Source organism: Somniosus microcephalus, chromosome 7 (genome assembly GCF_052327205.1).
Source record: "Somniosus microcephalus isolate GS21.2 chromosome 7, FLI_Smic_1.0, whole genome shotgun sequence".
NCBI lineage: Eukaryota > Metazoa > Chordata > Chondrichthyes > Squaliformes > Somniosidae > Somniosus > Somniosus microcephalus.
In genome coordinates, this window is record NC_140993.1 from 3,439,222 (window position 1) to 3,464,604 (window position 25,383).

Genomic DNA, 25,383 nt, shown 5'->3' on the forward strand with positions numbered 1-25,383 from the left:
CCGACACACTCACCAGTTCTTGCAGTCCTGAGTGATCACAGCTCCCTCGGGAAACACGGCTTCGCCCCAATAACAGGAGCATTCCGTGGGGTCAATGCAGCCGGAGTCTGGACAGGAAGAGAGCCGAGAATTAGATCCACGGGCCAGTGTCCGCGGGGTGGGGGCGGTCAGTGTCCGTGGGGTGGGGGACGGTCAGTGTCCGTTGGGTGGGGGGACGGTCAGTCTCCGCAGGGTGGGGGACGGTCAGTGTCCGCGGGGTGGGGGACGGTCAGTATCCGCGGGGTGGGGGACGGTCAGTGTCCGCGGGGTGGGGGGCGGTCTGTGTCCGTGGGGTGGGGCAGTCAGTGTCCATGGGGTGGGTGACGGTCAGTGTCCGTGGGGTGGGGGGCGGTCAGTGTCCGTGGGGTGGGGACGGTCAGTGTCCGCGGGGTGGGGGACGGTCAGTGTCCGCGGGGGACGGTCAGTGTCCGTGGGGTGGGGACGGTCAGTGTCCGCAGGGTGGGGGACGGTCAGTGTCCGCGGGGTGGGGGACGTTCAGTGTCCGCGGGGTGGGGGATGTTCAGTGTCCGTGGGGAGGGGTCGGTCAGTGTCCGTGTGGTGGGGGGCGGTCACTGACGTGGTGTGGGGACGGTCAGTGTCCGTGGGGTGGGGGACGGTCAGTGTCCGTGGGGCGGTGGACGGAGAGTGTCCGTGGGGTGGGGGACAGTCAGTGTCCGTGGGGTGGGGGGCGGTCAGTGTCCGTGGGGCGGTGGACGGAGAGTGTCCGTGGGGTGGGGGACAGTCAGTGTCCGTGGGGTGGGGGGCGGTCAGTGTCCGCGGGGTGGGGGACAGTCAGTGTCCGTGGGGTGGGGGGCGGTCAGTGTCTGTGCGGTGGGGACGGTCAGTGTCCGTGGGGTGGGGGACGGTCAGTGTCCATGGGGTGGGGGGCGATCAATGTCCTAGGGGGACAGTCAGTGTCCGCGGGGTGGGGGATGGTCAGTGTCCGCGGGGTGGGGGCAGTCAGTGTCCGTGGGGTGGAGACGGTCAGTGTCCCTGGGGTGGGGGACGGTCAGTGTCCGTGGAGTGGAGGACGGTCAGTGTCCGTGGGGTGGGGGACGGTCAGTGTCCGAGGGGTGTGGATGGACAGTGTCCGCGGGGTGGGGGGATGGTCAGTGTCCGCGGGGGACGGTCAGTGTCCGTGGGGTGGGGGACAGTCAGTGTCCGTGGGGTCAGGACGGTCAGTGTCCGTGGGGTGGGGACGGTCAGTGTCCGTGGGGTGGGGACGGTCAGTGTCCGTGGGGTGGGGACGGTCAGTGTCCGTGGGGTGGGGACGGTCAGTGTCCGTGGGGTGGGGGGCGGTCAGTGTCCGTGGGGTGGGGGACGGTCAGTGTCCATGGGGGACGGTCAGTGTCCATGGGGTGGGGGACGGTCAGTGTCCGTGGGGTGGGGGACAGTCAGTGTCCGTGGGGTCAGGACGGTCAGTGTCCGTGGGGTGGGGACGGTCAGTGTCCGCGGGGTGGGGGCGGTCAGTGTCCGTGTGGTGGGGGGCGGTCAGTGTCCGTGTGGTAGGGGACGGTCAGTGTCCGTGGGGTGGCGGACAGTCAGTGTCCGTGGAGTGGGGGCGGTCAGTGTCCTTGGGGCGGGGGACGGTCAGTGTCCGTGGGGTGGGGACGGTCAGTGTCCGTGGTGTGGGGACGGTCAGTGTCCGTGGGGTGGGGGCGGTCAGTGTCCGTGTGGTGGGGGGCGGTCAGTGTCTGTGGGGTGGGGGACGGTCAGTGTCCGTGGGGTGGGGGACGGTCATTGTCCGCGGGGTGGGGACGGTCAGTGTCCGTGGGGTGGGGGACGGTCATTGTCCGTGGGGTGGGGGACGGTCAGTGTCCGTGGTGTGGGGACGGTCAGTGTCCGTGGGGTGGGGGACGGTCAGTGTCCGTGGGGTGGGGACGGTCAGTGTCCGTGGTGTGGGGACGGTCAGTGTCCGTGGGGTGGGGGACGGTCAGTGTCCGTGGGGCGGGGGACGGTCACTGTCCGTGGTGGACGGTCAGTGTCCGCGGGGTGGGGATGGTCAGTGTCCGCGGAGTGGGGGACGGTCAGTGTCCGTGGGGTGGGGGACGGTCAGCATCCGCGGGGGAGCGTCAGTGTCCGCGGGGTGGGGGACGATCAATGTCCGTGGGGTGGGGGACGGTCAGTGTCCGTGGGGTGGGGGACGGTCAGTGTCCGTGGGGTGGGGACGGTCAGTGTCCGTGGGGTGGGGGACGGTCAGTGTCCATGGGGTGGGGGACGGTCAGTGTCCGTGGGGTGGGGGACGGTCAGGTCCTTGGGGTGGGGGACGATCAATGTCCGTGGGGTGGGGGACGGTCAGTGTCCTTGGGGTGGGGGACGATCAATGTCCGTGGGGTGGGGGACGGTCAGTGTCCGTGGGGTGGGGGCGGTCAGTGTCCGTGGGGTGGGGACGGTCAGTGTCCGTGGGGTGGGGGGGCGGTCAGTGTCTGTCGGGTGGTGGACGGTCAGTGTCCGTGGGGTGGGGGAAGGTCAGTGTCCGCGGGGGACGGTCAGTGTCCGCGGGGTGGGGACGGTCAGTGTCCATGGGGTGGGGGACGGTCAGTGTCCTTGGGGTGGGGGACGGTCAGTGTCCGTGGGGTGGGGGACGGTCAGTGTCCGTGGGGTGGGGACGGTCAGTGTCCATGGGGTGGGGGACGGTCAGTGTCCGTGGGGTGGGGACGGTCAGTGTCCATGGGGTGGGGGACGGTCAGTGTCCTTGGGGTGGGGGACGGTCAGTGTCCGTGGGGTGTGGAAGGTCAGTGTCCGTGGGGTGGGGGACGGTCAGTGTCCGTGGGGTGGGGACGGTCAGTGTCCACGGGGTGGGGGACGGTCAGTGTCCTTGGGGTGGGGACGGTCAGTGTCCGTGGGGTGGGGACGGTCAGTGTCCATGGGGTGGGGGACGGTCAGTGTCCTTGGGGTGGGGGACGGTCAGTGTCCGTGGGGTGTGGAAGGTCAGTGTCCGTGGGGTGGGGGACGGTCAGTGTCCGTGGGGTGGGGACGGTCAGTGTCCGTGGGGTGGGGACGGTCAGTGTCCGTGGAATGGGGGCGGTCAGTGTCCGTGGGGTGGGGGACGGTCAGTGTCCGTGGGGTGGGGGACGGTCAGTGTCCGTGGTGTGGGGGATGGTCAGTGTCTGTGGGGTGGGGAGCGGTCACTGTTGGCGGGATGGGGACGGACAGTTTCCGTGGTGTGGGGGACGGTCAGTGTCCATGGTGTGGGGGACGGTCAGTGTCTGTGGGGTGGGGAGCGGTCAGTGTTGGCGGGGTGGGGGGCCGCTGAGTTTCTCACCGTGACAAACTGTCCCCTCGGGACAGAAACAGCCCTCAACACACGAGTGTGAGGTGCAGCGAGTGTCTGTGGGGTGGGGGCGGTCAGTGTCCGTGGGGTGGGGGCGGTCATTGTCCGTGGGGTGGGGCGGTCAGTGTCCGTGGGGTGGGGGACGGTCAGTGTCCGTGGGATGGGGGACGGTCAGTGTCCGTGGGGTGGGGGCGGTCAGTGTCCGTGGGGTGGGGGACGGTCAGTGTCCGTGGGGTGGGGGACGGTCAGTGTCCGTGGGGTGGGGGACGGTCAGTGTCCGTGGGGTGGGGGACGGTCAGTGTCCGTGGTGTGCGGGGCGGTCAGTGTCCGTGGGGTGGGGACGGTCAGTGTCCGTGGTGTGTGGGATGGTCAGTGTCCGTGGGGTGGGGGACGGTCAGTGTCCGTGGGGTCGGGACGGTCAGTGTCCGTGGGGTGGGGACGGTCAGTGTCCGTGGTGTGTGGGACGGTCAGTGTCCGTGGTGTGGGGGGCGGTCAGTGTCCGTGGGGTGGGGGTTGGTCAGTGTCCGTGGGGTGGGGGATGGTCAGTGTCCGTGGGGTGGGGACGGTCAGTGTCCCCGGGCTGGGTGGCGGCCAGTGCCCGTGGGGTGGGGACGGTCAGTGTCCGTGGGGTGGGGACGGTCAGTGTCCGTGGGGTGGGGGACGGTCAGTGTCCCCGGGCTGGGTGGCGGTCAGTGCCCGTGGGGTGGGGACGGTCAGTGTCCGTGGGGTGGGGGACGGTCAGTGTCCCCGGGCTGGGTGGCGGTCAGTCTCCGTGGGGTGGGGACGGTCAGTGTCCGTGGGGTTTGGGACGGTCAGTGTCCGTGGGGTGGGGACGGTCAGTGTCCGTGGGGTGGGGATGGTCAGTGTCCGTGGGGTGGGGGACGGTCAGTGTCCGTGGGGTGGGGGACGGTCAGTGTCCGTGGGGTGGGGGACGGTCAGTGTCCGCCGGGTGGGGGACGGTCAGTGTCCGTGGGGTCGGGACGGTCAGTGTCCGTGGGGTGGGGACGGTCAGTGTCCGTGGTGTGGGGGACGGTCAGTGTCCCCGGGCTGGGTGGCGGTCAGTGTCCGTGGGGTGGGGGATGGTCAGTGTCCGTGGGGTGGGGGACGGTCAGTGTCCCCGGGCTGGGTGGCGGTCAGTGCCCGTGGGGTGGGGACGGTCAGTGCCCGTGGGGTGGGGACGGTCAGTGTCCCCGGGGTGGGGGATGGTCAGTGTCCGAGGGGTGTGGATGGTCAGTGTCCGTGGGGTGGGGGACGGTCAGTGTCCGTGGGGTTGGGACGGTCAGTGTCCATGGGGTGGGGACGGGCAGTGTCCGTGGTGTGTGGGACGGTCAGTGTCCGTGGTGTGGGGGGCGGTCAGTGTCCGTGGGGTGGGGGTCGGTCAGTGTCCGTGGGGTTGGGACGGTCAGTGTCCATGGGGTGGGGACGGGCAGTGTCCGTGGTGTGTGGGACGGTCAGTGTCCGTGGTGTGGGGGACGGTCCGTGTCCGTGGGGTGGGGGGCGGTCACTGTTGGCGGGATGGGGACGGACAGTTTCCGTGGCGTGGGGGACGGTCAGTGTCTGTGGGGTGGGGAGCGGTCAGTGTTGGCGGGGTGGGGGGCCGCTGAGTTTCTCACCGTGACAAACTGTCCCCTCGGGGCAGAAACAGCCCTCGACACACGAGTGAGGTGCAGCGAGTGTCCGTGGGGTGGGGGCGGTCATTGTCCGTGGGGTGGGGGACAGTCAGTGTCCGTGGGGTGGGGACGGTCAGTGTCCGTGGTGTGGGGGACGGTCAGTGTCCGTGGGGTGGGGGCGGTCAGTGTCCGTGGGGTGGGGGCGGTCATTGTCCGTGGGGTGGGGGACAGTCAGTGTCCGTGGGGTGGGGGACGGTCAGTGTCCGTGGGGTGGGGACGGTCAGTGTCCGTGGTGTGGGGGACGGTCAGTGTCCGTGGTGTGGGGGACGGTCAGTGTCCGTGGTGTGGGGGACGGTCAGTGTCCGTGGTGTGGGGGACGGTCAGTGTCCGTGGGGTGGGGGTCGGTCAGTGTCCGTGGGGTGGGGGACGGTCAGTGTCCCCGGGCTGGGTGGCGGTCAGTGTCTGTGGGGTGGGGGATGGTCAGTGTCCGTGGGGTGGGGGACGGTCAGTGTCCCCGGGCTGGGTGGCGGTCAGTGTCCGCGGGGTGGGGATGGTCAGTTTCCCCGGGCTGGGTGGCGGTCAGTGTCCCCGGGCTGGGTGGCGGTCAGTGCCCGTGGGGTGGGGACGGTCAGTGTCCGCGGGGTGGGGGACGGTCAGTGTCCGCGGGGTGGGGGACGGTCAGTGTCCGCGGGGTGGGGACGGTCAGTGTCCGTGGTGTGGGGGACGGTCAGTGTCCGTGGGGTGGGGACGGTCAGTGTCCGTGGTGTGGGGGGCGGTCAGTGTCCGTGGGGTGGGGGTCGGTCAGTGTCCGTGGGGTGGGGATGGTCAGTGTCCGTGGGGTGGGGACGGTCAGTGTCCCCGGGCTGGGTGGCGGTCAGTGCCCGTGGGGTGGGGGACGGTCAGTGTCCGTGGGGTGGGGACGGTCAGTGTCCGTGGGGTGGGGGACGGTCAGTGCCCGTGGGGTGGGGACGGTCAGTGTCCGCGGGGTGGGGGACGGTCAGTGTCCGCGGGGTGGGGGACGGTCAGTGTCCGCGGGGTGGGGACGGTCAGTGTCCGTGGTGTGGGGGACGGTCAGTGCCCGTGGGGTGGGGACGGTCAGTGTCCGCGGGGTGGGGGACGGTCAGTGTCCGCGGGGTGGGGACGGTCAGTGTCCGTGGTGTGGGGGACGGTCAGTGCCCGTGGGGTGGGGACGGTCAGTGTCCGCGGGGTGGGGGACGGTCAGTGTCCGCGGGGTGGGGACGGTCAGTGTCCCCGGGCTGGGTGGCGGTCAGTGCCCGTGGGGTGGGGACGGTCAGTGTCCGCGGGGTGGGGATGGTCAGTGTCCGTGGTGTGGGGGACGGTCAGTGCCCGTGGGGTGGGGACGGTCAGTGTCCGCGGGGTGGGGGACGGTCAGTGTCCGCGGGGTGGGGACGGTCAGTGTCCCCGGGCTGGGTGGCGGTCAATGTCCGTTGGGTGGGGACGGTCAGTGTCCGTGGGGTTTGGGGCGGTCAGTGCCCGTGGGGTTTGGGGCGGTCAGTGCCCGTGGGGTGGGGACGGTCAGTGTCCGTGGGGTGGGGGACGGTCAGTGTCCCCGGGCTGGGTGGCGGTCAGTGTCCGTGGGGTTTGGGGCGGTCAGTGTCCATGGTGTGGGGGACGGTCAGTGTCTGTGGGGTGGGGAGCGGTCAGTGTTGGCGGGGTGGCGGGCCGCTGAGTTTCTCACCGTGACAAACTGTCCCCTCGGGGCAGAAACAGCCCTCGACACACGAGTGTGAGGTGCAGCGAGTGTCGGGACCCCCAGTTGGGTCAGCACAGGTCTGAGGGCACAGGGGGCCACAGGCTTCGTACACCTGCCCTTTATCGCACTGCATGGCTGCAAAACAAGAGAGAGAGAGACATCAGATCGTCTTAAGGAAGTGGCCCTAGAAATAGTGGATGCATTGCTGATCATCTTCCAACATTCGATGGAATCTGGTACAGTACCCATGGATTGGAGGGTAGCTAATGTTACCCCATTATTCAAAAAAGGTGGTAGAGAGAAAACGGGGAATTACAGACCGGTAAGCCTGACATCGGTAGTGGGGAAAATGCTAGAGTCCATTATAAAAGATGTAATAGCAGAGCACTTGGAAAGCAGTGACAGGATCGGACAAAGTCAACATGGATTTACAAAAGGTAAATCGTGCTTGACTAATCTACTGGAATTTTTTGAGGATGTAACTGGTAGAATAGATAAGGGAGAACAAGTGGATGTGGTGTATTTGGACTTTCAAAAGGCTTTCGATAAGGTCCCGCATAAGAGATTAGCGTGCAAAGTTAAAGCGCATGGGATTGGGGGCAAGGTATTGACTTGGATAGAGAACTGGTTGGCAGACAGAAAGCAAAGAGTTGGAATAAATGGGTCTTTTTCCGAGTGGCAGGCAGTGACTAGTGGGGTACCGCAGGGATCGGTCCTTGGACCCCAGCTATTCACAATATATATTAATGATCTAGACAAGGGAACTAGATGTAATATCTCCAAATTTGCAGACGACACAAAGCTGGGTGGGCGTGTGTGCTGTGAGGAGGATGCCGAGAAACTCCAGGATGATTTGGACAGGTTGGGTGACTGGGCAGATGCATGGCAGATGCAATATAACGTGGATAAATGTGAGGTTGTCCACTTTGGTGTCAAAAACAGGAAGGCAGATTATTATCTGAATGGCAATAGATTGGGAGAAGGGGAAGTGCAACGAAACCTGGGTGTCCTTGTGCACCAGTTGCTGAATGTAAGCATGCAGGTGCAGCAGGTGGTTAAGAAGACAAATGGTATGTTGGCCTTCGTAGCGAGAGGGTTTGAGTACAGGAACAAGGATGTCTTGCTGCAGTTGTACAGGACCTTGGTGAGACCACATCTTGAGTATTGTGTGCAGTTTTGGTCGCCTTATCTGAGGAAGGATGTTCTTGCCATGGAGGGAATGCAGCGAAGATTCACCAGGCTGATAACTGGGATGGCAGGAATGATGTATGAGGAGAGATTGGGTCGATTAGGCTTATACTTGCTGGAGTTTAGAAGAATGAGAGGGGATCTCATTGAAACTTATAAAATTCTAACAGGACTAGGCAGACTAGATACAGGAAGGATGTTCCCGATGGTCAGGGAGTCCAGAACCAGGGGTCACAGTCTAAGGATAAGGGGTAAGCCTTTTAGGACAGAGATGAGGAGGAATTTCTTCACCCAGAGAGTCATGAACCTGTGGAATTCTCTACCACAGAAGGCAGTGGAGGCCAATTCATTAAATATATTCAAGAAGGAGTTGGATATATTTCTTAAGGCTAAACGGATCAAGGGATATGGGGAGAAGGCAGGGACTGGGTACTGAATTTGGATGATCAGCCATGATCTCATTGAATGGCGGAGCAGGCTCGAGGGGCCGAATGGCCGACTCCTGCTCCTATTGTCTATGTTTCTATGTCTGGACAGATACTGACTTACCATATCCTGAAAACCCCCAAATCCCCCCATGCCCCGAAACCCCAAACTCCCCAAAACTCACTGAAACACCCGCCCTGCGAAATTCACCCATCCCCCGAACATTTCCAGCCCGGAATTTGTGATGGGTCGATCAGGTCAGGTCGGACTATACTAGTTGAATGTATTGAGGACATCACCAAAATGGTGGATTGGGAGTGTCGGTGTATGTTGTCGAGATGGACTTTCAAAAGGCATCTGAGGTTCCACACGAGAGATTATTGGTAGAAATGAGACCTTGTGACATGGGTGGATAATTGCTTGGGAGGTAGGAGAGAGAGAGAGTGGGGTTAGAGGGAATAGAATCAGAGAATGGTTACAGCACAGAAGGAGGCCATTCGGCCCGTCGAGCCCGTGCCGGCTCTCTGCAAGAGCACTTCAGCTAGTCCCGCGCCCCCGCTCTTTCCCTGTAACCCTGCAAATCTTTTTCCATCAGATACATATCCAACTCCCTTTTGAAAGCCACGATTGAGTCTGCCTCCAGAATCAGGCAGTGCATTCCAGATCCTAACCACTCGCTGCGTAAAAAAGTTTTTCCTCATGTCGCCTTTGGTTCTTCTGCCAATCACCTTAAATCTGTGTCCTCTGGTTCTCGACCCTTCCGCCAATGGGAACAGTTTCTCTCTATCTACTCTGTCCAGACCCCTCATGATTTTCAACACCTCTATCAAATCTCCTCTCAATCTTCTCTGCTCCAAGGAGAACAACCCCAGCTTCTCCAGTCTATCCACGTAACTGAAGTCCCTCATCCCTGGAACCATTCTTGTAAATCTTTTCTGTACCCTCTCTAAGGCCTTCACATCCTTCCTAAAGTGCGGTGCCCAGAATTGGACACAATACTCCAGTTGAGGCCGAACCAGTGTTTTATAAAGGTTCATTATAACTTCCTTGCTTTTATACTCTATACCTCTATTTATGAAGCCCAGGATCCTGTAAGCTTTTTTAACCACTTTCTCGACCTGCCCTGCCACCCTCAACGATTTGTGCACATACACCCCCAGGTCTCTCTGTTCATGCACCCCCTTTAGGATTGTACCTTTTAGTTTATATTGCCTCTCCTCGTTCTTCCACCAAAATGTATCACTTCGCACTTTTCTGCGTTAAATTTCATCTGCCACGTGTCTGCCCATTTCACCAGCCTGTCTGTGTCTTCCTGAAGTCTATCGCTCTCCTCCTCACTGTTCACTATACTTCCACGTTTTGTGTCATCGGCAAATTTTGAAATTGTGCCCTGTACACCCACGTCCAAGTTTGAATGGGATATTTGAGTATTTCCAAGGGTGTCAGTTTTTAAAGCAATCTAGTGCCATAAGTCAATGGAACAAGCGGGGGAATTGGAACTCTCCTTGCCGGGCGTGTTAATTTCCTGCACCTTTCCTGCCCCGTGGCGATTTCAACCCAGCTGCTTTCTCATGCAGCCGAAGCACTGGCTGAATCAGAGCGTGCATTTATGCAAATCAGGTTATCTATGATGTACACAGGAGCCTAACCCCATTGAACCACCGCCTGACAAGTCCTGGCCACCCTGCTCAGTGAAACATGATCTGCAGGAAGAAGAGGTGCAGGTAAAATAAGTGTTAAACTTCTTTTGTGGGGCCAGTAGGAGCAGGAAAGTCTGGGGCTCGGCTACCTTCCTTTATTAAATCCAGGCTAGCGCCCACTCTATTCACTGTACCAAGACAGCCATAGCTAAAGGCACGAATGATATCCTCTGTGACTATAAGCTTGATGCACCATACCTCTCTGTCCTCAACCTCTTTGTAGTGCCCCATTCTCGCCGACTGTTTCTCATCTGTGGTTCAGTTTTGAGGGATTACCCTTTACTGGTTCCACTAGTAAATGTCTACTAATGATCCCCAAGCAATTCCCAAACAGCCAGCTCCGAGAAACCCCATGGCTCCATCCACAACTCCTCCTTTTCCTCATGTATGCGTTGTCCCTGAGGAATCTTATCTGTAAACAGTGATTCAGTTTCCACAAGTATTCTGACAGAATCACTGCTCTCAATTCACAACCATCTCTGCATTGTCAGATTGCCTATCTGATATCACTGAGATGAGGAGAAATTTCTTCACTCAGAGGGTGGTGAATCTTTGGAATTCTCTGCCCCAGAGGGCTGTGGATGCCGAGTCTTTGATTATATTCAAGGCTGAGATCGATAGATTTTTGGACTCTCGGGGAATCAAGGGATATGGAGATCAGGCGGGAAAGTGGAGTTGAGGTCGATGATCAGCCATGATCTTATTGAATGGCGGAGCAGGCTCGAGGGGCCGTATGGCGGAGCAGGCTCGAGGGGCCGTATGGCGGAGCAGGCTCGAGGGGCCGTATGGCGGAGCAGGCTCGAGGGGCCGTATGGCGGAGCAGGCTCGAGGGGCCGTATGGCGGAGCAGGCTCGAGGGGCCGTATGGCGGAGCAGGCTCGAGGGGCCGTATGGCGGAGCAGGCTCGAGGGGCCGTATGGCGGAGCAGGCTCGAGGGGCCGTATGGCCCACTCCTGTTCTTATTTCTTAGGTTCTTAGATCATCATAGATTAGCCAGAACTATCTCCAGTTGAATATTAGGAAAACCAAGGTCACATTATTCATCTCCTGCCAAAAATCTCAGGACCTTTGCTCCTGACTCTAACTCCATTCCTGGACTCACTCAGGCTGAATAGACCATGTGCAACTTCTGTGCTCTGTTTGACTCTCAGTTGAGCTTAAAACCCCATATTCCTATATATAACTGAAGTCCCTCATCCCTGGTATCATCCTGGTAAATCTCCTCTGCACCCTCTCCAAGGCCTTGACATCCTTCCTGAAGTGTGGGGCCCACAATTGTACACAAGACTCCAGCTGGGGCCTAACCAGGGATTTGTAAAGGCTTAACATGACTTCCTTGTTTTTTCTTTTCAATGCTCCTATTTACAAAGCCAAGTATCCCATCTGCTTTCTTAATCACCTAAATTTGTAGATATGCACTGCAAGGTCCCTCTGATCTTGCACCCCACCACCCACCCCCCCTCAAAATAGGACCATTTAGATTATCCTGCTTCTCCATGTTGTTTCTCCCAAAGTGCATCACTCCACACTTATCCACATTAAATTGCATCTGCCACATGTCTGCCCATTTCACCAGTCAGTATATGTCCTCCTGAAGTCTGCTACCACCCTGCTCACTAATTACTGCGTTGCCAAGTTTTCTATCATCCGCAAACTTCAAAATTGTACCCCCTATACCCAAGTTCAGGTCACTTATATATAACAAGAAAAGCAGTGGTCCTAATACTGACCCTGGGGGGCCCCACTGCATACTTCTCTCCAGTCAGAAGAACATCCGTTCACCACTCCTCTCCGCTCCTGTCCCAAGTTACCACCGTCCCTATAATCCCACCTGCTTCTATTTTCCAAATGTCTGTTATGTGATACTTTATTAAATGGGTTTTGAAAGTCCAGATATACAACTACTGCACTACCGTCATCAACCCTCTGTTACTTCATCAAAGAACTCAATCAGGTTAGTCAGACACAATTTGCCTTTAACAAATTCGTGCTGGCTGCCCCTTATTAATCCACGCTTCTCCAAGTGAGAATTAATTTTGTCCTTGACAATGGGGTTACAGGGATTGGGTGGGATATGTGTCGGTGCAGGCTCGATGGGCCAAATGGTCTCTATCTGCACTGTGGGGTTTCTGTGATTCTGTGAATGGTCTCTAGTAATTTTCCCACCACTGACGATACACTGATTGGCCTGTGATTACCAGGTTTATCCCTCTCCTCTTTTTTTGTATTGGGGTAAATCATGTGCAATCCTCCAGTCCTCTGGCACCATTCCCATATCCAAGGAGGATTGAAAGATTGTGGTCACAGAATCATAGAAATTTACAGCACAGAAGGAGGCCATTCGGCCCATCTTGTCCATGCCGGCCGACAAAGAGCTACAGCCTAATCCCACTTCCCAGCTCTTGGTCCGTAGCCCTGTTGGTTACGGCACTTCAAGTGCTATTTCCTCTTTTGCTTCTCTTAACAGTCTGGGATACATTTACATAACATAAGAACATAAGTAATAGGAGCAGGAGTCGGCCATTCGGCCCTTCGAGCCTGCTCCGCCATTCATAGATACATAGATACATAGAAGATAGGAGCAGGAGTAGGCCATTCGGCCCTTCGTGCCTGCTCCGCCATTCGATGAGATCATGGCTGATCCTTTAATTCAGTATCCCGTCCCCGCCTTCTCTCCGTAACCCTTAACCCCTTTTGCCCGTAGAAATATATCTAATTCCCTCTTAAATATATTTAATGAGCTGGCGTACACTGCCCTCTGTGGCAATGAGTTCCACAGGTTCACCACTCTCTGAGTGAAGAAATTCCCCCTCATCTCTGTCCTAAATGGTTTAGCCCTTATCCTTAAATTATGTCCTCTAGTTCTGTTCTCACCCGCCAAGGGAAACATTCCTTCTGCATCCAGTCTGTCTAGACCTGTCAGAATTTTATACACTTCTATGAGGTCCCCTCTCAATCTTCTAAACTCCAGTGTGTACATCCCTAAACTACATAGTCTCTCCTCATAGGTCATTCCCGCCATTCCTGGTATCAGCCTGGTGAATCGCCACTGCACCCCCTCCATGGCAAGAACATCCTTCCTCAGATGAGGCGACCAAAACTGTACACAGTACTCGAGGTGTGGTCTCACCAGTGCCCTGTACAGCTGCAGCAAGGTATCCCTGTTCCTGTATTCTAACCCTTTTGCTATGAAGGCCAGCATACCGTTTGCCTTCTTGACCGCCTGTTGCACCTGCATGCTCGCCTTCAGTGACTGGTGTACAAGACTTCGCACTTGTCCACATTATAGTGCATCTGCCATTTATCCGCCCAATCGCCCAGTCTGTCCAAATCGCTCTGGAGCTTCCTGGTCTCTTCCTCTGAGCCCACCCCCCCTCCTAGTTTAGTGTCGTCTGCAAATTTGGAAATGCTGCATCCGACTCCCTGATCCAGGTCATTAATGTAAATTGTGAACAGCTGGGGGCCCAGGACAGATCCCTGTGGTACCCCACTTGTTACTGCCTGCCATTCAGAAAATGAGCCGTTTATTCCAACTCTCTGTTTTCTATCTGACAGCCAGTTCCCTATCCACGCCAAAACTTTCCCCTTTATCCCATGAGCCTCAATTTTCCATGCTAATCTTTTATGTGGGACCTTATCGAAGGCCTTTTGGAAGTCCAGGTACACCACATCTACTGGCTCTCCCCCATCTATTCTACCAGTTACTCCCTCAAAAAATTCCAATAGATTAGTCAATGCGATCATGGCTGATCTTCTGCCTCAAATCCATTCATCGGCCCTATCGCCATATCCCTTGATGCCCTTACTAGTCAGAAATCTATTGACTTCTGTTTTGAATTTTGGTTAGAAAAGAGAGTGTCTGTTTTCTCATTACAAAGACTCTGCAATGAATATAGAAAGTACAGAGATCTAAAAAAGGGAATAAGAGGGGCAAAGAGAGAGTACATAAGGAATAGGAGCAGGAATAGGCCACTTGGCCCCTCACGCCTGCTCCGCCAGTCAATAAGATCATGGCTGATCTTGGGCTCAAAGCCACTTCCCTGCCCACTCCCTATAAACCTTCACTCCCTTATCTTGCAAAAATCTGTCTATCGCCACCTTAATGTATTCAATGACCCAGCCTCCACGGCTCTCTGGGGCAGAGAATTCCACAGATTCACGACCCTCTGAGAGAAGAAATTCCTCCTCATCTCAGTTCCAAAAGGGCGACCCTTATTCTAAAACTATGCCCCCACTGAGTTCTAGATTTCCCCACGAGTACCAGAATAGATTAATGGTTAACATAAAAGGGTACCCAAAACACAAATAGCAAAAGGGTAGTCAAAGGATCGGTAGGGCAGATTAGGGACCAAAAAGGAGATCTTCTTATGGCCGAGGTACTAAATGAGTACTTTGTATCCGTCTTCACTAGAAGAGGATGCTACCAATGTAGCAGTAAAGGAGGAAGCAATATTGGACAGGATAAAAATAGATAAAGAGCAAGCACTTAAAAGGTTAGCATTCCTCAAAGTCAACATGGATTTACAAAAGGTAAATCGTGCTCGACTAATCTACTGGAATTTTTTGAGGGTGTAACTGGTAAAATAGATAAGGGAGAACCAGTGGATGTGGTGTATTTGGACTTTCAGAAGGCTTTCGATAAAGTCCCTCACCCGGGCCTGGGGATTTATCCACTTTCAAAGCTGCTAAACCCCTTAATACTTCCTCTCTCACTATGTTTATTTCATCTAATATTTCACACCCCTCCTCCCTGATTGCAATTTCTGCATCGTCCCTCTCTTGTGTGAAAACAGATGCAAAGTATTCATTAAGAACCCTACCCATGTCTTCCGCCTCCACACACAGGTTACCTTTATGGTCCCTAATAGGCCCGACTCTTACTTTAGTTATCCTCTTGCTCTTAATGTATTTATTAAAACATCTTTGGGTTTTCCTTGATTTTACTTGCCAATATTTTTCCATGCCCTCTCTTTGCTTTCTTAATTTCCTTATTAATTTCACCCCTGCACTTTCTATACTCCTCTAGGGTTTCTGCAGTATTGAGCCCTCGGTACCTGTCATAAGCTTCCCTTTTTTGCCTTATCCTACCCTGTGTGCCCTTTGACATCCAGGGAGCTCTAGGTTTGTTAGTCCCACCCTTTTTCTTTAAGGGAACATACTTGCTCTGAGCCCTCACTATCTCCTCCTTGAATGCCTCCCACTGCTCTGACACTGATTTACCTTCAAGTTTCTGTCTCCAGTCCACTTTGGCTAAATCACCTCTCAGCTTAGTAAAATTAGCTTTTCCCCAATTGAGAACTTTTACTCCTGGTCTGTCCTTGTCCTTTTCCAAAATTACCCTAAATCTAACTGAATTATGATAATTACCACCGATATGCTCTCTCACCGATACCCCTTCCACCTGCCCAGCTTCATTCCCTAAAACTAGGTCCAGAACCGCCCCCCCCCTCTCGTTGGGCTTGCTACATACTGGCTAAAAAAGTTCTCCTGAATGTATGTTAAGAATTCTGCTCCCTCTATACCTTTCACACTAATTTTATCCCAGTTAATATTAGGGAAGTTGAAATCCCCGACTATTACTGCCCTGTTTCTGTACGTCTCAGAAATTTGACTACATATTTGCTCTTCTCTCTCCCTCTGACTGTTTGGGGTCTGTAGTTCACTCCCAGCAGTGTGATCGCCCCTTTTTTGTTTTTCAGTTCAACCCATATGGCCTCGTTGGATGATCCTTCTAAGATATCATCCCTCCTCACAGCTGTAATTGTTTCTTTAATTAATATTGTAACCCCCCCTCCTTTTTTATCCCCCTCTCTATCTCGTCTGAAAACCCTGTAACCAGGAATGTTGAGCTGCCATTCCTGCGCTTCTTTCAGCCATGTCTCTGTAATGGCTATAATATCACACTCCCACGTGTCTATCTGGGCCCTCAGCTCAGCTTCCGCTATTCCCACCCTTATTTCCCTTAGCAACCTCGGATGCATCCCGTCCGGATCGGTTGACTTGTTAACTTTGAGTGATGCCAACCTAATTAGTACCTCCTTGCTATCTATTTTTATCCGATTCAATATCTCTACTCCCCTCTACTGCGACACTAACTTCATCCTCTTCTTTTGTGAAGACAGATGGGGGCACCTTCGCCACACGGACTGCAGCGGTTCAAGAAGGCGGCTCACCACCACCTTCTCAAGGGCAATTAGTGATAGGCAATAAATGCCGGCTTTGCCAGTGACGCTCACATCCCGAGAATGAATAATTTAAAAAAATGCGACATAACTCAGTCATGCCCACTGCTTCCACAAGAAGATTTATTTTTTTGTCCCTACTCTGCCCCATTATTCCTTTAAGTATCATTTTACTTTTTATATGTTAATAAAAGATTTTTGGATTTGTTTTATGTTATCCGCTAATCTTTTCCCATACTCTCTCTTTGGCCTTCTTGTATCCTTTTTGAATTTCCCCCCTGCACTCTCTGTATTCTCCCTGTTTTCTACTGTATTCTGTACCTGACATTTGTCATAAACCTCCTTTTTCTGTTTTATTTTAACCTCTATTAACTTCTACAGTCATCCAGGGAGCTCTAGCTTTGGATGTCCCATCTTTCCTCTTTACGGGAATATGCTTGGTTTGTACACAAACTATCTCCGCCCTGAAGACCTGCCATTTCTCATTCACTGTATTCCTGTCCAATCTTTGTTTCCAGTCCACCTGTACTTGATCCCTTCTCAAATCACTGAAATTGGCTCTCTTCCAGTTGGGTATTTTCACAGTTGATTTTTCATTGTCCCTTTCCATAACTACTTTAAACCTAAATTATATTATGATTACTATTACCCAGATGTTCTTCCAGCGAAACACACTTTAGTTGCCCTACTTCCAGCTAGGTCCAGCACTGCTTCCTTCATCATTGGGCTAGAAACACAAGGATTAAGAAAGTTCTCCTGTACACATTTTAGGAATTCTTTACCCTCCTTGCCCTTTACCTTGTTTTTTTCCCAGTCTATATTCAGGTAATTGAAGTCCCCCCACTATTACTGCTCTATTATTTTTACATTTCTCTGCAACTTGCCTACAAATTTGCTCCTCTATTTCCTTCTCACTATTGGAGGGAGTCGATAGTAAACACCCAGAAATGTAACAGCTCCTTTCGGTTCCTTAACGCTAACCAACTACATTCAGTCTTTGAACTCCTAGTATATCGTCTCTTTGTAGAACTGGAATATTATCCTTCATCAATACTGACACCCGCTCTCCTGTCTTTTTCCCTTCCCGATCCCTTCTGAATACATTGCAGCCAGGAATGTTTAGTTCCCATTCCTGCCCATGTTGATGCCACTATATCACAACCCATGTGGCAACTTGTGCCTGCAGCTCATCAACTTTATTTGTAACATTCCTGCATTAACACACGTGCAGTCCCACACCATTGTTGTTTTCCCTCCATCTGATTCCCGCTTTTTCTGCACTATTCTTTGTTCTGTTGCTGTCTGTTCCTCCCAGTTCCTCTGAAACTAAGGTCTTCAATCTAAACAGAGGAAACTACAAGGGTATGAGGGACAAGTTGGCCATGGTAGATTGGGTGGACATACAATGGCTAACATTCAAGGAAATAATGCATAATTTCCAACAAACATATATTCCTCTAGGGCATAAAAACCCAAAAGGAAAAGTGATCCAACCATGGCTAACAAAAGAAATTAAAGGTAGTATTAAGTCAAAGGAGGAAGCTTATAAAGTTGCCAGAAAAAGCGGTCAGCCTGAGGATTGGGATCTTTTTAGAAATCAGCAAAGGGGGACCAAGAAATTGATAAAGAAAGGGAAAATGGAATATGAGCACAAACTTGCGAAAAGTATAAAAACGGATTGTAAAAGCTTCTATAGGTATGTGAAAAGGAAAAGATTGGCGAAGGTAAATAAATGTAGGTCCTTTACAGTCAGAGATGGGAGAATTTATAATGGGGAATGAGGAAATGGCAGAGAAATTAAATAAATACTTTGTTTCTGTCTTCATGGAGGAAGACACAAAAAACCTCCCAGAAATACGAGAAAACCAAAGGTGTGATGAGAATGGGAAACTTAAAGAAATTATTATTAGTAAAAAAACAGTTCTAGCAAAATTAATGGGACTAAAAGTCAATAAATCCCAAGGATCGGATGACCTACATCCTAGGGTTTTGAAAGAGGTGGCCATTGGGATAGTGGACGCATTGGTTGTCATCTTCCAAAATTCTATAGATTCTGGAACGGTTCCTGCAGATTGGAGGATAGCAAATGTAACCCCGCTATTTAAGAAAGGAGGGAGAGAGAAAACGGGGAACTACAGACCTGTTAGCCTCACATCAGTAGTTGGGAAAATGCTGGAATCTATTATAAAGGATGCAATAACTGGGCACTTAGAAACTAATAGTAAGATTGGGCAGAGTCCACATGGATTTATGAAAGGGAAATCCTGTTTGACAAACCTATTGGAGTTCTTTGAGGATGTAACTAGTGGAGTAGACAAAGGGGAACCGGTAGATGTGGTGTATCTGGATTTTCAGAAGACCTTCGATAAGGTCCCACACAAGAGGTTGGTGAACAAAATTAGGGCACATGGAATTGGGGGTAATATACTAGCATGGATTGAGAATTGGTTAACAGACAGAAAACAAAGAGTACGGATAAACGGGTCTTTTTCAGGATGGCAGGCTGTGACTAGTGGGGTACCGCAAGGATCGGTGCTTGGGCCCCAGCTATTCACAATCTATATCAATGATTTGGATGAGGGGACTAAATGTAACATTTCCAAATTTGCTGATGATACAAAGCTAGGTGGCAGTGTCAGTTGCGAAGAGGATGTGAAGAGGCTTCAAGGGGATCTCGACAGGCTCAGTGAGTGGGCGAGAACATGGCAGATGGAATATAATGTGGATAAATGTGAAGTTATCCACTTTGGTAGAAAAAACAGAAAGGCAGAGCATTTACTAAATAGTGAAAGATTGGGGAATGCAGATGCTCAAAGGGACCTGGGTGTCCTTGTACATGAGTCACTGAAAGTGAATGTGCAGGTGCAGCAAGCCATTAGGAAGGGAAATGGTGTGCTGGACCTTCATTACAAGAGGATTTGAGTACAGGAGTAAAGAAGTCTTACTCCAATTATATAGGGCCTTGGTGAGACCACACCTGGAGTAGTGTGTACAATTTTGGTCTCCTTACCTAAGGAAGGATATACTTGCCATAGAGGGCGTGCAACGAAGGTTCACGAGATTGATTCCTGGGATGACGGGAGCTCAATGTCTCAGCCTGAACTCAAATGTTCTCTGACTCTTGGGCTTCTGTGCATCCCCCTATTAGTGTTCCTCACATTGGTAGCGATCTGACCCCACTCTCTGGAACTCACTGCCTAACATTCATCTTTCTACTTCCCTCTCAAGTTTTTAAAACCTTCACATAACCTACCTTCAGCCAAAGTCTCCTAAATCCGCTACTGCTCTGTCTTTCTGCGATGTGAAACACCTTGGGATATTTTAGCATGTTAAAGGCACTCTGAACTGCAAGTTACTTCACTGATGCAATTCAGGCAAGAGAAATGATCATGTTCTCTGAATGGCGGGTGTGACTTGTGGTGTTCCCCAGGGATCTGCACTGGGGCCTCAGATTTTCACCATATTTATTAAGGACTTGGATGAAGGAATCGAGAGCTGTAGATCCAACTTTGCTGATGACACCAACTTAGAAAGCACAGTAAACAGTGTAGCTGTGACATTGAGAGATTAAGTGAGTGAGCAACATTGACTAGGCTTGGATTCCCTCGAGTTTAGAAGATGATCTAATTAGATCTAAGGGTGATCTAATCGAGGTATTTAAGATGATTAAAGAACTTAACAGGGTAGATGGGAGAAACTATTTCCTCTGGTGGGGGGAGTCCAGAACAAGGGGGCAGAACCTTAAAATTAGAGCCAGGCCGTTCAGGGGTGATGTCAGGAAGCACTTCTTCACACAAAGGGTGGTGGAAATCTGGAACTCTCCCCCGCAAAAGGCTGTGGATGCTGTTGGAGCTTTCAAGATTGAGATCGATAGGTTTTTGTTGGGTAAGGAGATCAAGAGATCCGGAGCAAAGATGAGTAAATATTAAGGACAGGTCAGCCATGATCTAAATGTAATCTAGGGGCTGAATGGCCTCCTCCTGCTCCTATGTTCGTATACAGTGGCGCGCAGATTCCTACAGAGGCTCCCCCACACATGTATCCATACAATAGAATACCACACCCGGTTTGTGGGACTGTGCAGGGTACGTACGGCAGAGGTCCTGGGATCTCCAGCGGATGTAGACTCCCCTCTTGTTACATTCTTCAGTGTAGGCAGCGATGGCCGTGCACAGGCACTCACAGTCCCCTCCCGTGTCACACCTGCACACACCCAGATAAGGACAGTAAGATCCCAGCAACACCAACCTTTAGCACAATAACTACACACTCACATCAAGCCGCACTCAGCGAGTGGCTGCTCAAACATTACCCAACGTTTCTCAAACGTAATCAACAAGATCACCCTGCAACTCAACTTTATCGACTTGTAACTCAGAGTCCTGGTGTGATGAAATATTCCATTCACCACTGCCTGTGACTGAGATCGGTTTCAGTGTCATTTCCCTTCCCCCAGACCTCATTGTATTGTGTACTGGAATGTGCTGTATTGTATACTGGAATGTGCTGTGTGTAGGGCTCCGCCCATACCTGGCCCCATTTGTAAGCTAGCTTCAGTCTGGCCTCAGTCTCCAGAAGGAAGACATCTCTCTCTCTTACGTGTTACTTTCTAAGTTAATAAAAGCCTTGTTTTTGTTCTGCTAACTTCGAGTCTCGGAATTATTGAGGCACATCAATTTTATTAACTTATTTTTCAACACTATGGATCAACTCCTGAAACCCGAACGTTTGGATTTGGATCAACATGCTCCGGACGCATCAGCACGCTTCGGACACTGGTTTGAGTGTATGGAATTCTTCCTGGACAATTCCGCAGCCGTCAAAGACGCTACAGACGCTGCGAGGATGAGACTCAGAATTCTGCGGAATTGGGTAAGCCACCGGGTTTACCCCCTCATCCAAGACGCCGAGACGTACCTGGCCGCCTGCGACATCTTAAAGGCGCATTACCAGCAGCCTACGAATGAGGTGTATGCTAGGCACCTGCTCGCTACCCGCGCACAGCGACCTGGGGAATCGGTGGAGGAGTTCCTAAGCACCCTGAAAATGCTTGGCAAAGACTGCAAGTGCCGAGATGTAAAAGCCGCAGTGTACACTGACGAGTTTGTTCGCGATGCCTTCATCACAGGCCTCAGCTCCACTTACATCCGGCAAAGACTGCTGGAAAAAACGGGGTTGGACCTGAAACAGGGTGCGGACACCGCGCGATCCCTGGATGTGGCCCAGAGAAACTCGGACGCCTACTCTTCAGCCCGCGCCGTCCACGCCGCCACGTGTGCACCGAGGGCGCCGCCATCTTGGAAGGCATCTTCCCCGCCCGACAGCCCGACACCGGCGGGGCCCCGCTCTCCCCCCAGGAGCCCTACAACAGCCGCGACGCGTCAGGGACCCAACTGCTACTTCTGCGGGCAGCCAAAGCACACCAGAAACCTGTGCCCGGCGAAAGGCACCACCTGCTTTAAGTGCGGTAAGAAGGGGCACTTCGGGAAGGTGTGCAGAGGGAACCCCGCCGGAAAACCCACCACCGCCGCGTGTGCGCCGTGGGAGCGGCCATCTTGGACGCCATCTTGCCCAACCTCGTGGGGTCCGCCATCTTGTGAGCAGACAGCGTGGATGCCATCTTGTATCGATCAGGGCCCTACAGTGGCATCGGTCACAGTGGACCAGACCAGGCCGCACCCGCTGTCCAGATCAATGGTGGACATCGAGGTAAACGGGTGCCGGGTTAAATGCTTAATTGACAGTGGAAGCACGGAGAGCTTTATCCACCCTGAACTGGCACAACAACTCTCCCTAAAGGTGGTCCCTACTCAGGGTACCATCTCTATGGCTGATAAAACCCAGACATCGACCATTCTGGGTTACTGCACGGTACAATTGTGCGTTAACGGAACTGTATATGATAATTTTAAAGTATTAATCATGAAGAACCTATGTGCGAGCGTGATCTTGGGCCTGGATTTCCAGTGCAACCACCAAAGCATCACGCTCAAGTACGGTGGGTCCCAGCCGCCCCTCACAGTGTGCGGTCTGGCTACCCTGAAGGTAAAGCCGCCTTCGCTATTCGCGAACCTTACCCCTAACTGCCGGCCAATAGCGACCAAAAGCAGGAGGTACAGCTGGGAGGACAGGCGGTTTATCGCGACCGAGGTAGACAGGCTCCTGAAAGAGCGCATTATTGAACGCAGCAACAGCCCGTGGCGCGCCCAAGTGGTAGTGGTAAGGGGTAGCGAGAAGAAACGGATGGTGATCGACTATAGTCAAACGATCAACAGGTACACCCTACTAGACGCCTACCCGCTACCCCGCATATCAGAAATGGTGAACCAAATCGCCCAATACCGGGTGTTCTCCACCATCGACCTCAAGTCAGCGTACCACCAGCTCCCTATCAGACCAGAGGACCGCCCGTACACCGCCTTCGAGGCGAACGGACGCCTCTACCAATTCCTCAGAGTCCCCTTTGGGGTGACGAATGGGGTCTCGGTCTTCCAGAGGGAGATGGACCGCATGGTCGATGACCACCACTTGCAGGCAACCTTCCCCTACCTCGACAACGTCACCATCTGCGGTCACAACCAGCAGGATCACGACTCGAACCTCGAGAGGTTCCTGAAAACCGCACAAAAACTCAACCTCACCTACAACGAGGACAAGTGCGTTTACAACACCACGCGCCTCTGCATATTAGGCAGCGTGGTGGAGAATGGGGAAATCGGGCCAGACCCCGACCGATTGCGCCCCCTACGGGAGCTGCCCCTGCCCAACACTCCCAAAGCCCTGAAAAGGTGCCTGGGGTTATTTTCTTATTATTCCCAATGGGTCCCCAACTACTCCGACAAAGCCCGCCCCCTCTTGAAAGCATCCTCTTTCCCGCTCTCTGCTGAGGCCCACGCCGCCTTCAAAAGCATTAAGCAGGATATTGAGCGGGCCACGCTACAGGCAGTGGACGAGAACACTCCATTTCAAGTGGAAAGTGATGCGTCTGACTTTGCCTTGGCGGCCACCCTCAACCAGGCGGGGCGGCCCCTAGCTTTCTTCTCGAGGACCCTCCAAGGGCCCGAGATCAGACACTCCTCCGTGGAAAAGGAGGCCCAAGCCATCGTGGAGGCAGTGCGCCACTGGCGCCACTACCTAGCCGGCAAACGCTTCACCCTACTTACCGACCAGCGGTCGGTAGCGTTTATGTTCAATAATAAACAGAGGGGGAAGATCAAAAATGATAAGATTCTTAGGTGGCGGATCGAGCTCTCCACCTTCGAGTATGACATCATTTACCGGCCAGGGGCCCTTAACGAATCCCCAGATGCCCTCTCACGAGGGATGTGTGCCAGCGCCACCGGGGATCGGCTACAGACCCTCCACAACGACCTCTGCCACCCAGGGGTCACGCGGCTGTTCCACTTCATAAAGTCCCGTAACTTACCCTACTCGATTGAGGAAGTTCGGTCCCTGACCAGGAACTGCCGCACTTGCGCTGAGTGCAAGCCTCGGTTCTACCGCCCAGATAGAGCCCACTTAATCAAAGCTACACGGCCCTTTGAGCGGCTCAGCTTAGGTTTCAAGGGCCCCCTCCCGTCTGTCGACCGCAATGTTTACTTCCTGAACATTGTGGACGAATACTCCCGGTTCCCATTCGCCTTCCCCTGCCCAGACATGACCAGCGCCACGGTCATTAAATGCCTCAACAGCCTGTTCTGCCTGTTCGGCATGCCGAGCTACATCCATACGGATAGGGGGGCGTCCTTCATGAGTGAAGAGCTACGCCAGTACATGCTGTCCAAGGGGATCGCCACGAGCCGTACCACCAGCTACAACCCCCGGGGTAACGGCCAAGTGGAGCGAGAGAACGGGACAGTATGGAAAGCAGTCACTCTAGCTCTAAGGACCAAGGGCCTCCCTATCTCCCGCTGGCAGGAAGTCCTCTCGGATGTGCTCCATTCGATACGGTCGCTATTGTGTACGGCCACTAATACCACGCCTCATGAACGAATGTTTGTCTTCCCCCGGAAATCCACCTCAGGCGTATCCATGCCGTCATGGCTCTCCACCCCAGGTCCGGTACTCGTGCGAAGGCATGTGAGGGGCCACAAGACGGACCCTCTCGTGGAGCCAGTACACCTACTCCACGCCAACCCCCAATACGCATATGTCCGGCACGCCGACGGAAGGGAGGACACCGTGTCCATAAAAGGCATCGCCCCAGCTGGCATCGACAACAACCACGGCAATAGCGGCAACGACGATCACAGCAACTCTTACCCACCCACTACTCTTTCATCACCCCCGGAAGAACACCGACCAACGGCACCCCCACCAACTACCCCTCCAACAACCCTGGCGGCACCCCCGGCAGAGACCCAGGAGGCTACCGGGGACACCCAGCCGACACCCACGGCACCGCAACAGTCACGTCGGTCGCAGAGGACTATCAAACCCCCGAACAGACTAAATCTATAGAAGGGGTGAATGTGATGAAATATTCCATTCACCACTGCCTGTGACTGAGATCGGTTTCAGTGTCATTTCCCTTCCCCCAGACCTCATTGTATTGTGTACTGGAATGTGCTGTATTGTATACTGGAATGTGCTGTGTGTAGGGCTCCGCCCATACCTGGCCCCATTTGTAAGCTAGCTTCAGTCTGGCCTCAGTCTCCAGAAGGAAGACATCTCTCTCTCTTACGTGTTACTTTCTAAGTTAATAAAAGCCTTGTTTTTGTTCTGCTAACTTCGAGTCTCGGAATTATTGAGGCACATCACCTGGGAACTGAGAGACTCCCGGGATCAGTAACTCAGACTCCTGGGAACTGAGAGACTCCCGGGATCTGTAACTGAGAGTCCTGGGAACTGAGAAACTCCCGGGATCTGTAACTGAGAGTCCTGGGAACTGAGAGACTCCCGGGATCTGTAACTCAGAGTCCTGGGAACTGAGAGACTCCCGGGATCAGTAACTCAGAGTCCTGGGAACTGAGAGACTCCCGGGATCAGTAACTGAGAGTCCTGGGAACTGAGAAACTCCCGGGATCTGTAACTGAGAGTCCTGGGAACTGAGAAACTCCCGGGATCTGTAACTGAGAGTCCTGGGAACTGAGAGACTCCTGGGATCTGTAACTCAGAGTCCTGGGAACTGAGAGACTCCCGGGATCAGTAACTGAGAGTCCTGGGAACTGAGAGACTCCCGGGATCTGTAACTGAGAGTCCTGGGAACTGAGAGACTCCTGGGATCTGTAACTGAGAGTCCTGGGAACTGA

General features: G+C 53.8%; 1 protein-coding gene across 1 annotated transcript in view; it reads right to left on the minus strand.

The window, feature by feature from the left end:
- sspo (SCO-spondin) overlaps positions 1 to 25,383 on the minus strand; it is a 546,162-nt gene that overhangs the window by 397,888 nt on the left and 122,891 nt on the right. The window contains exons 14-16 of the mRNA XM_085993923.1: positions 20,226 to 20,335; positions 6,623 to 6,772; positions 14 to 107 (exon numbers count right to left, since the gene is read on the minus strand). Coding sequence (XP_085850049.1) covers positions 14 to 107; positions 6,623 to 6,772; positions 20,226 to 20,335 — 354 coding nt within the window. The remainder of the gene's footprint in view (positions 1 to 13; positions 108 to 6,622; positions 6,773 to 20,225; positions 20,336 to 25,383) is intronic.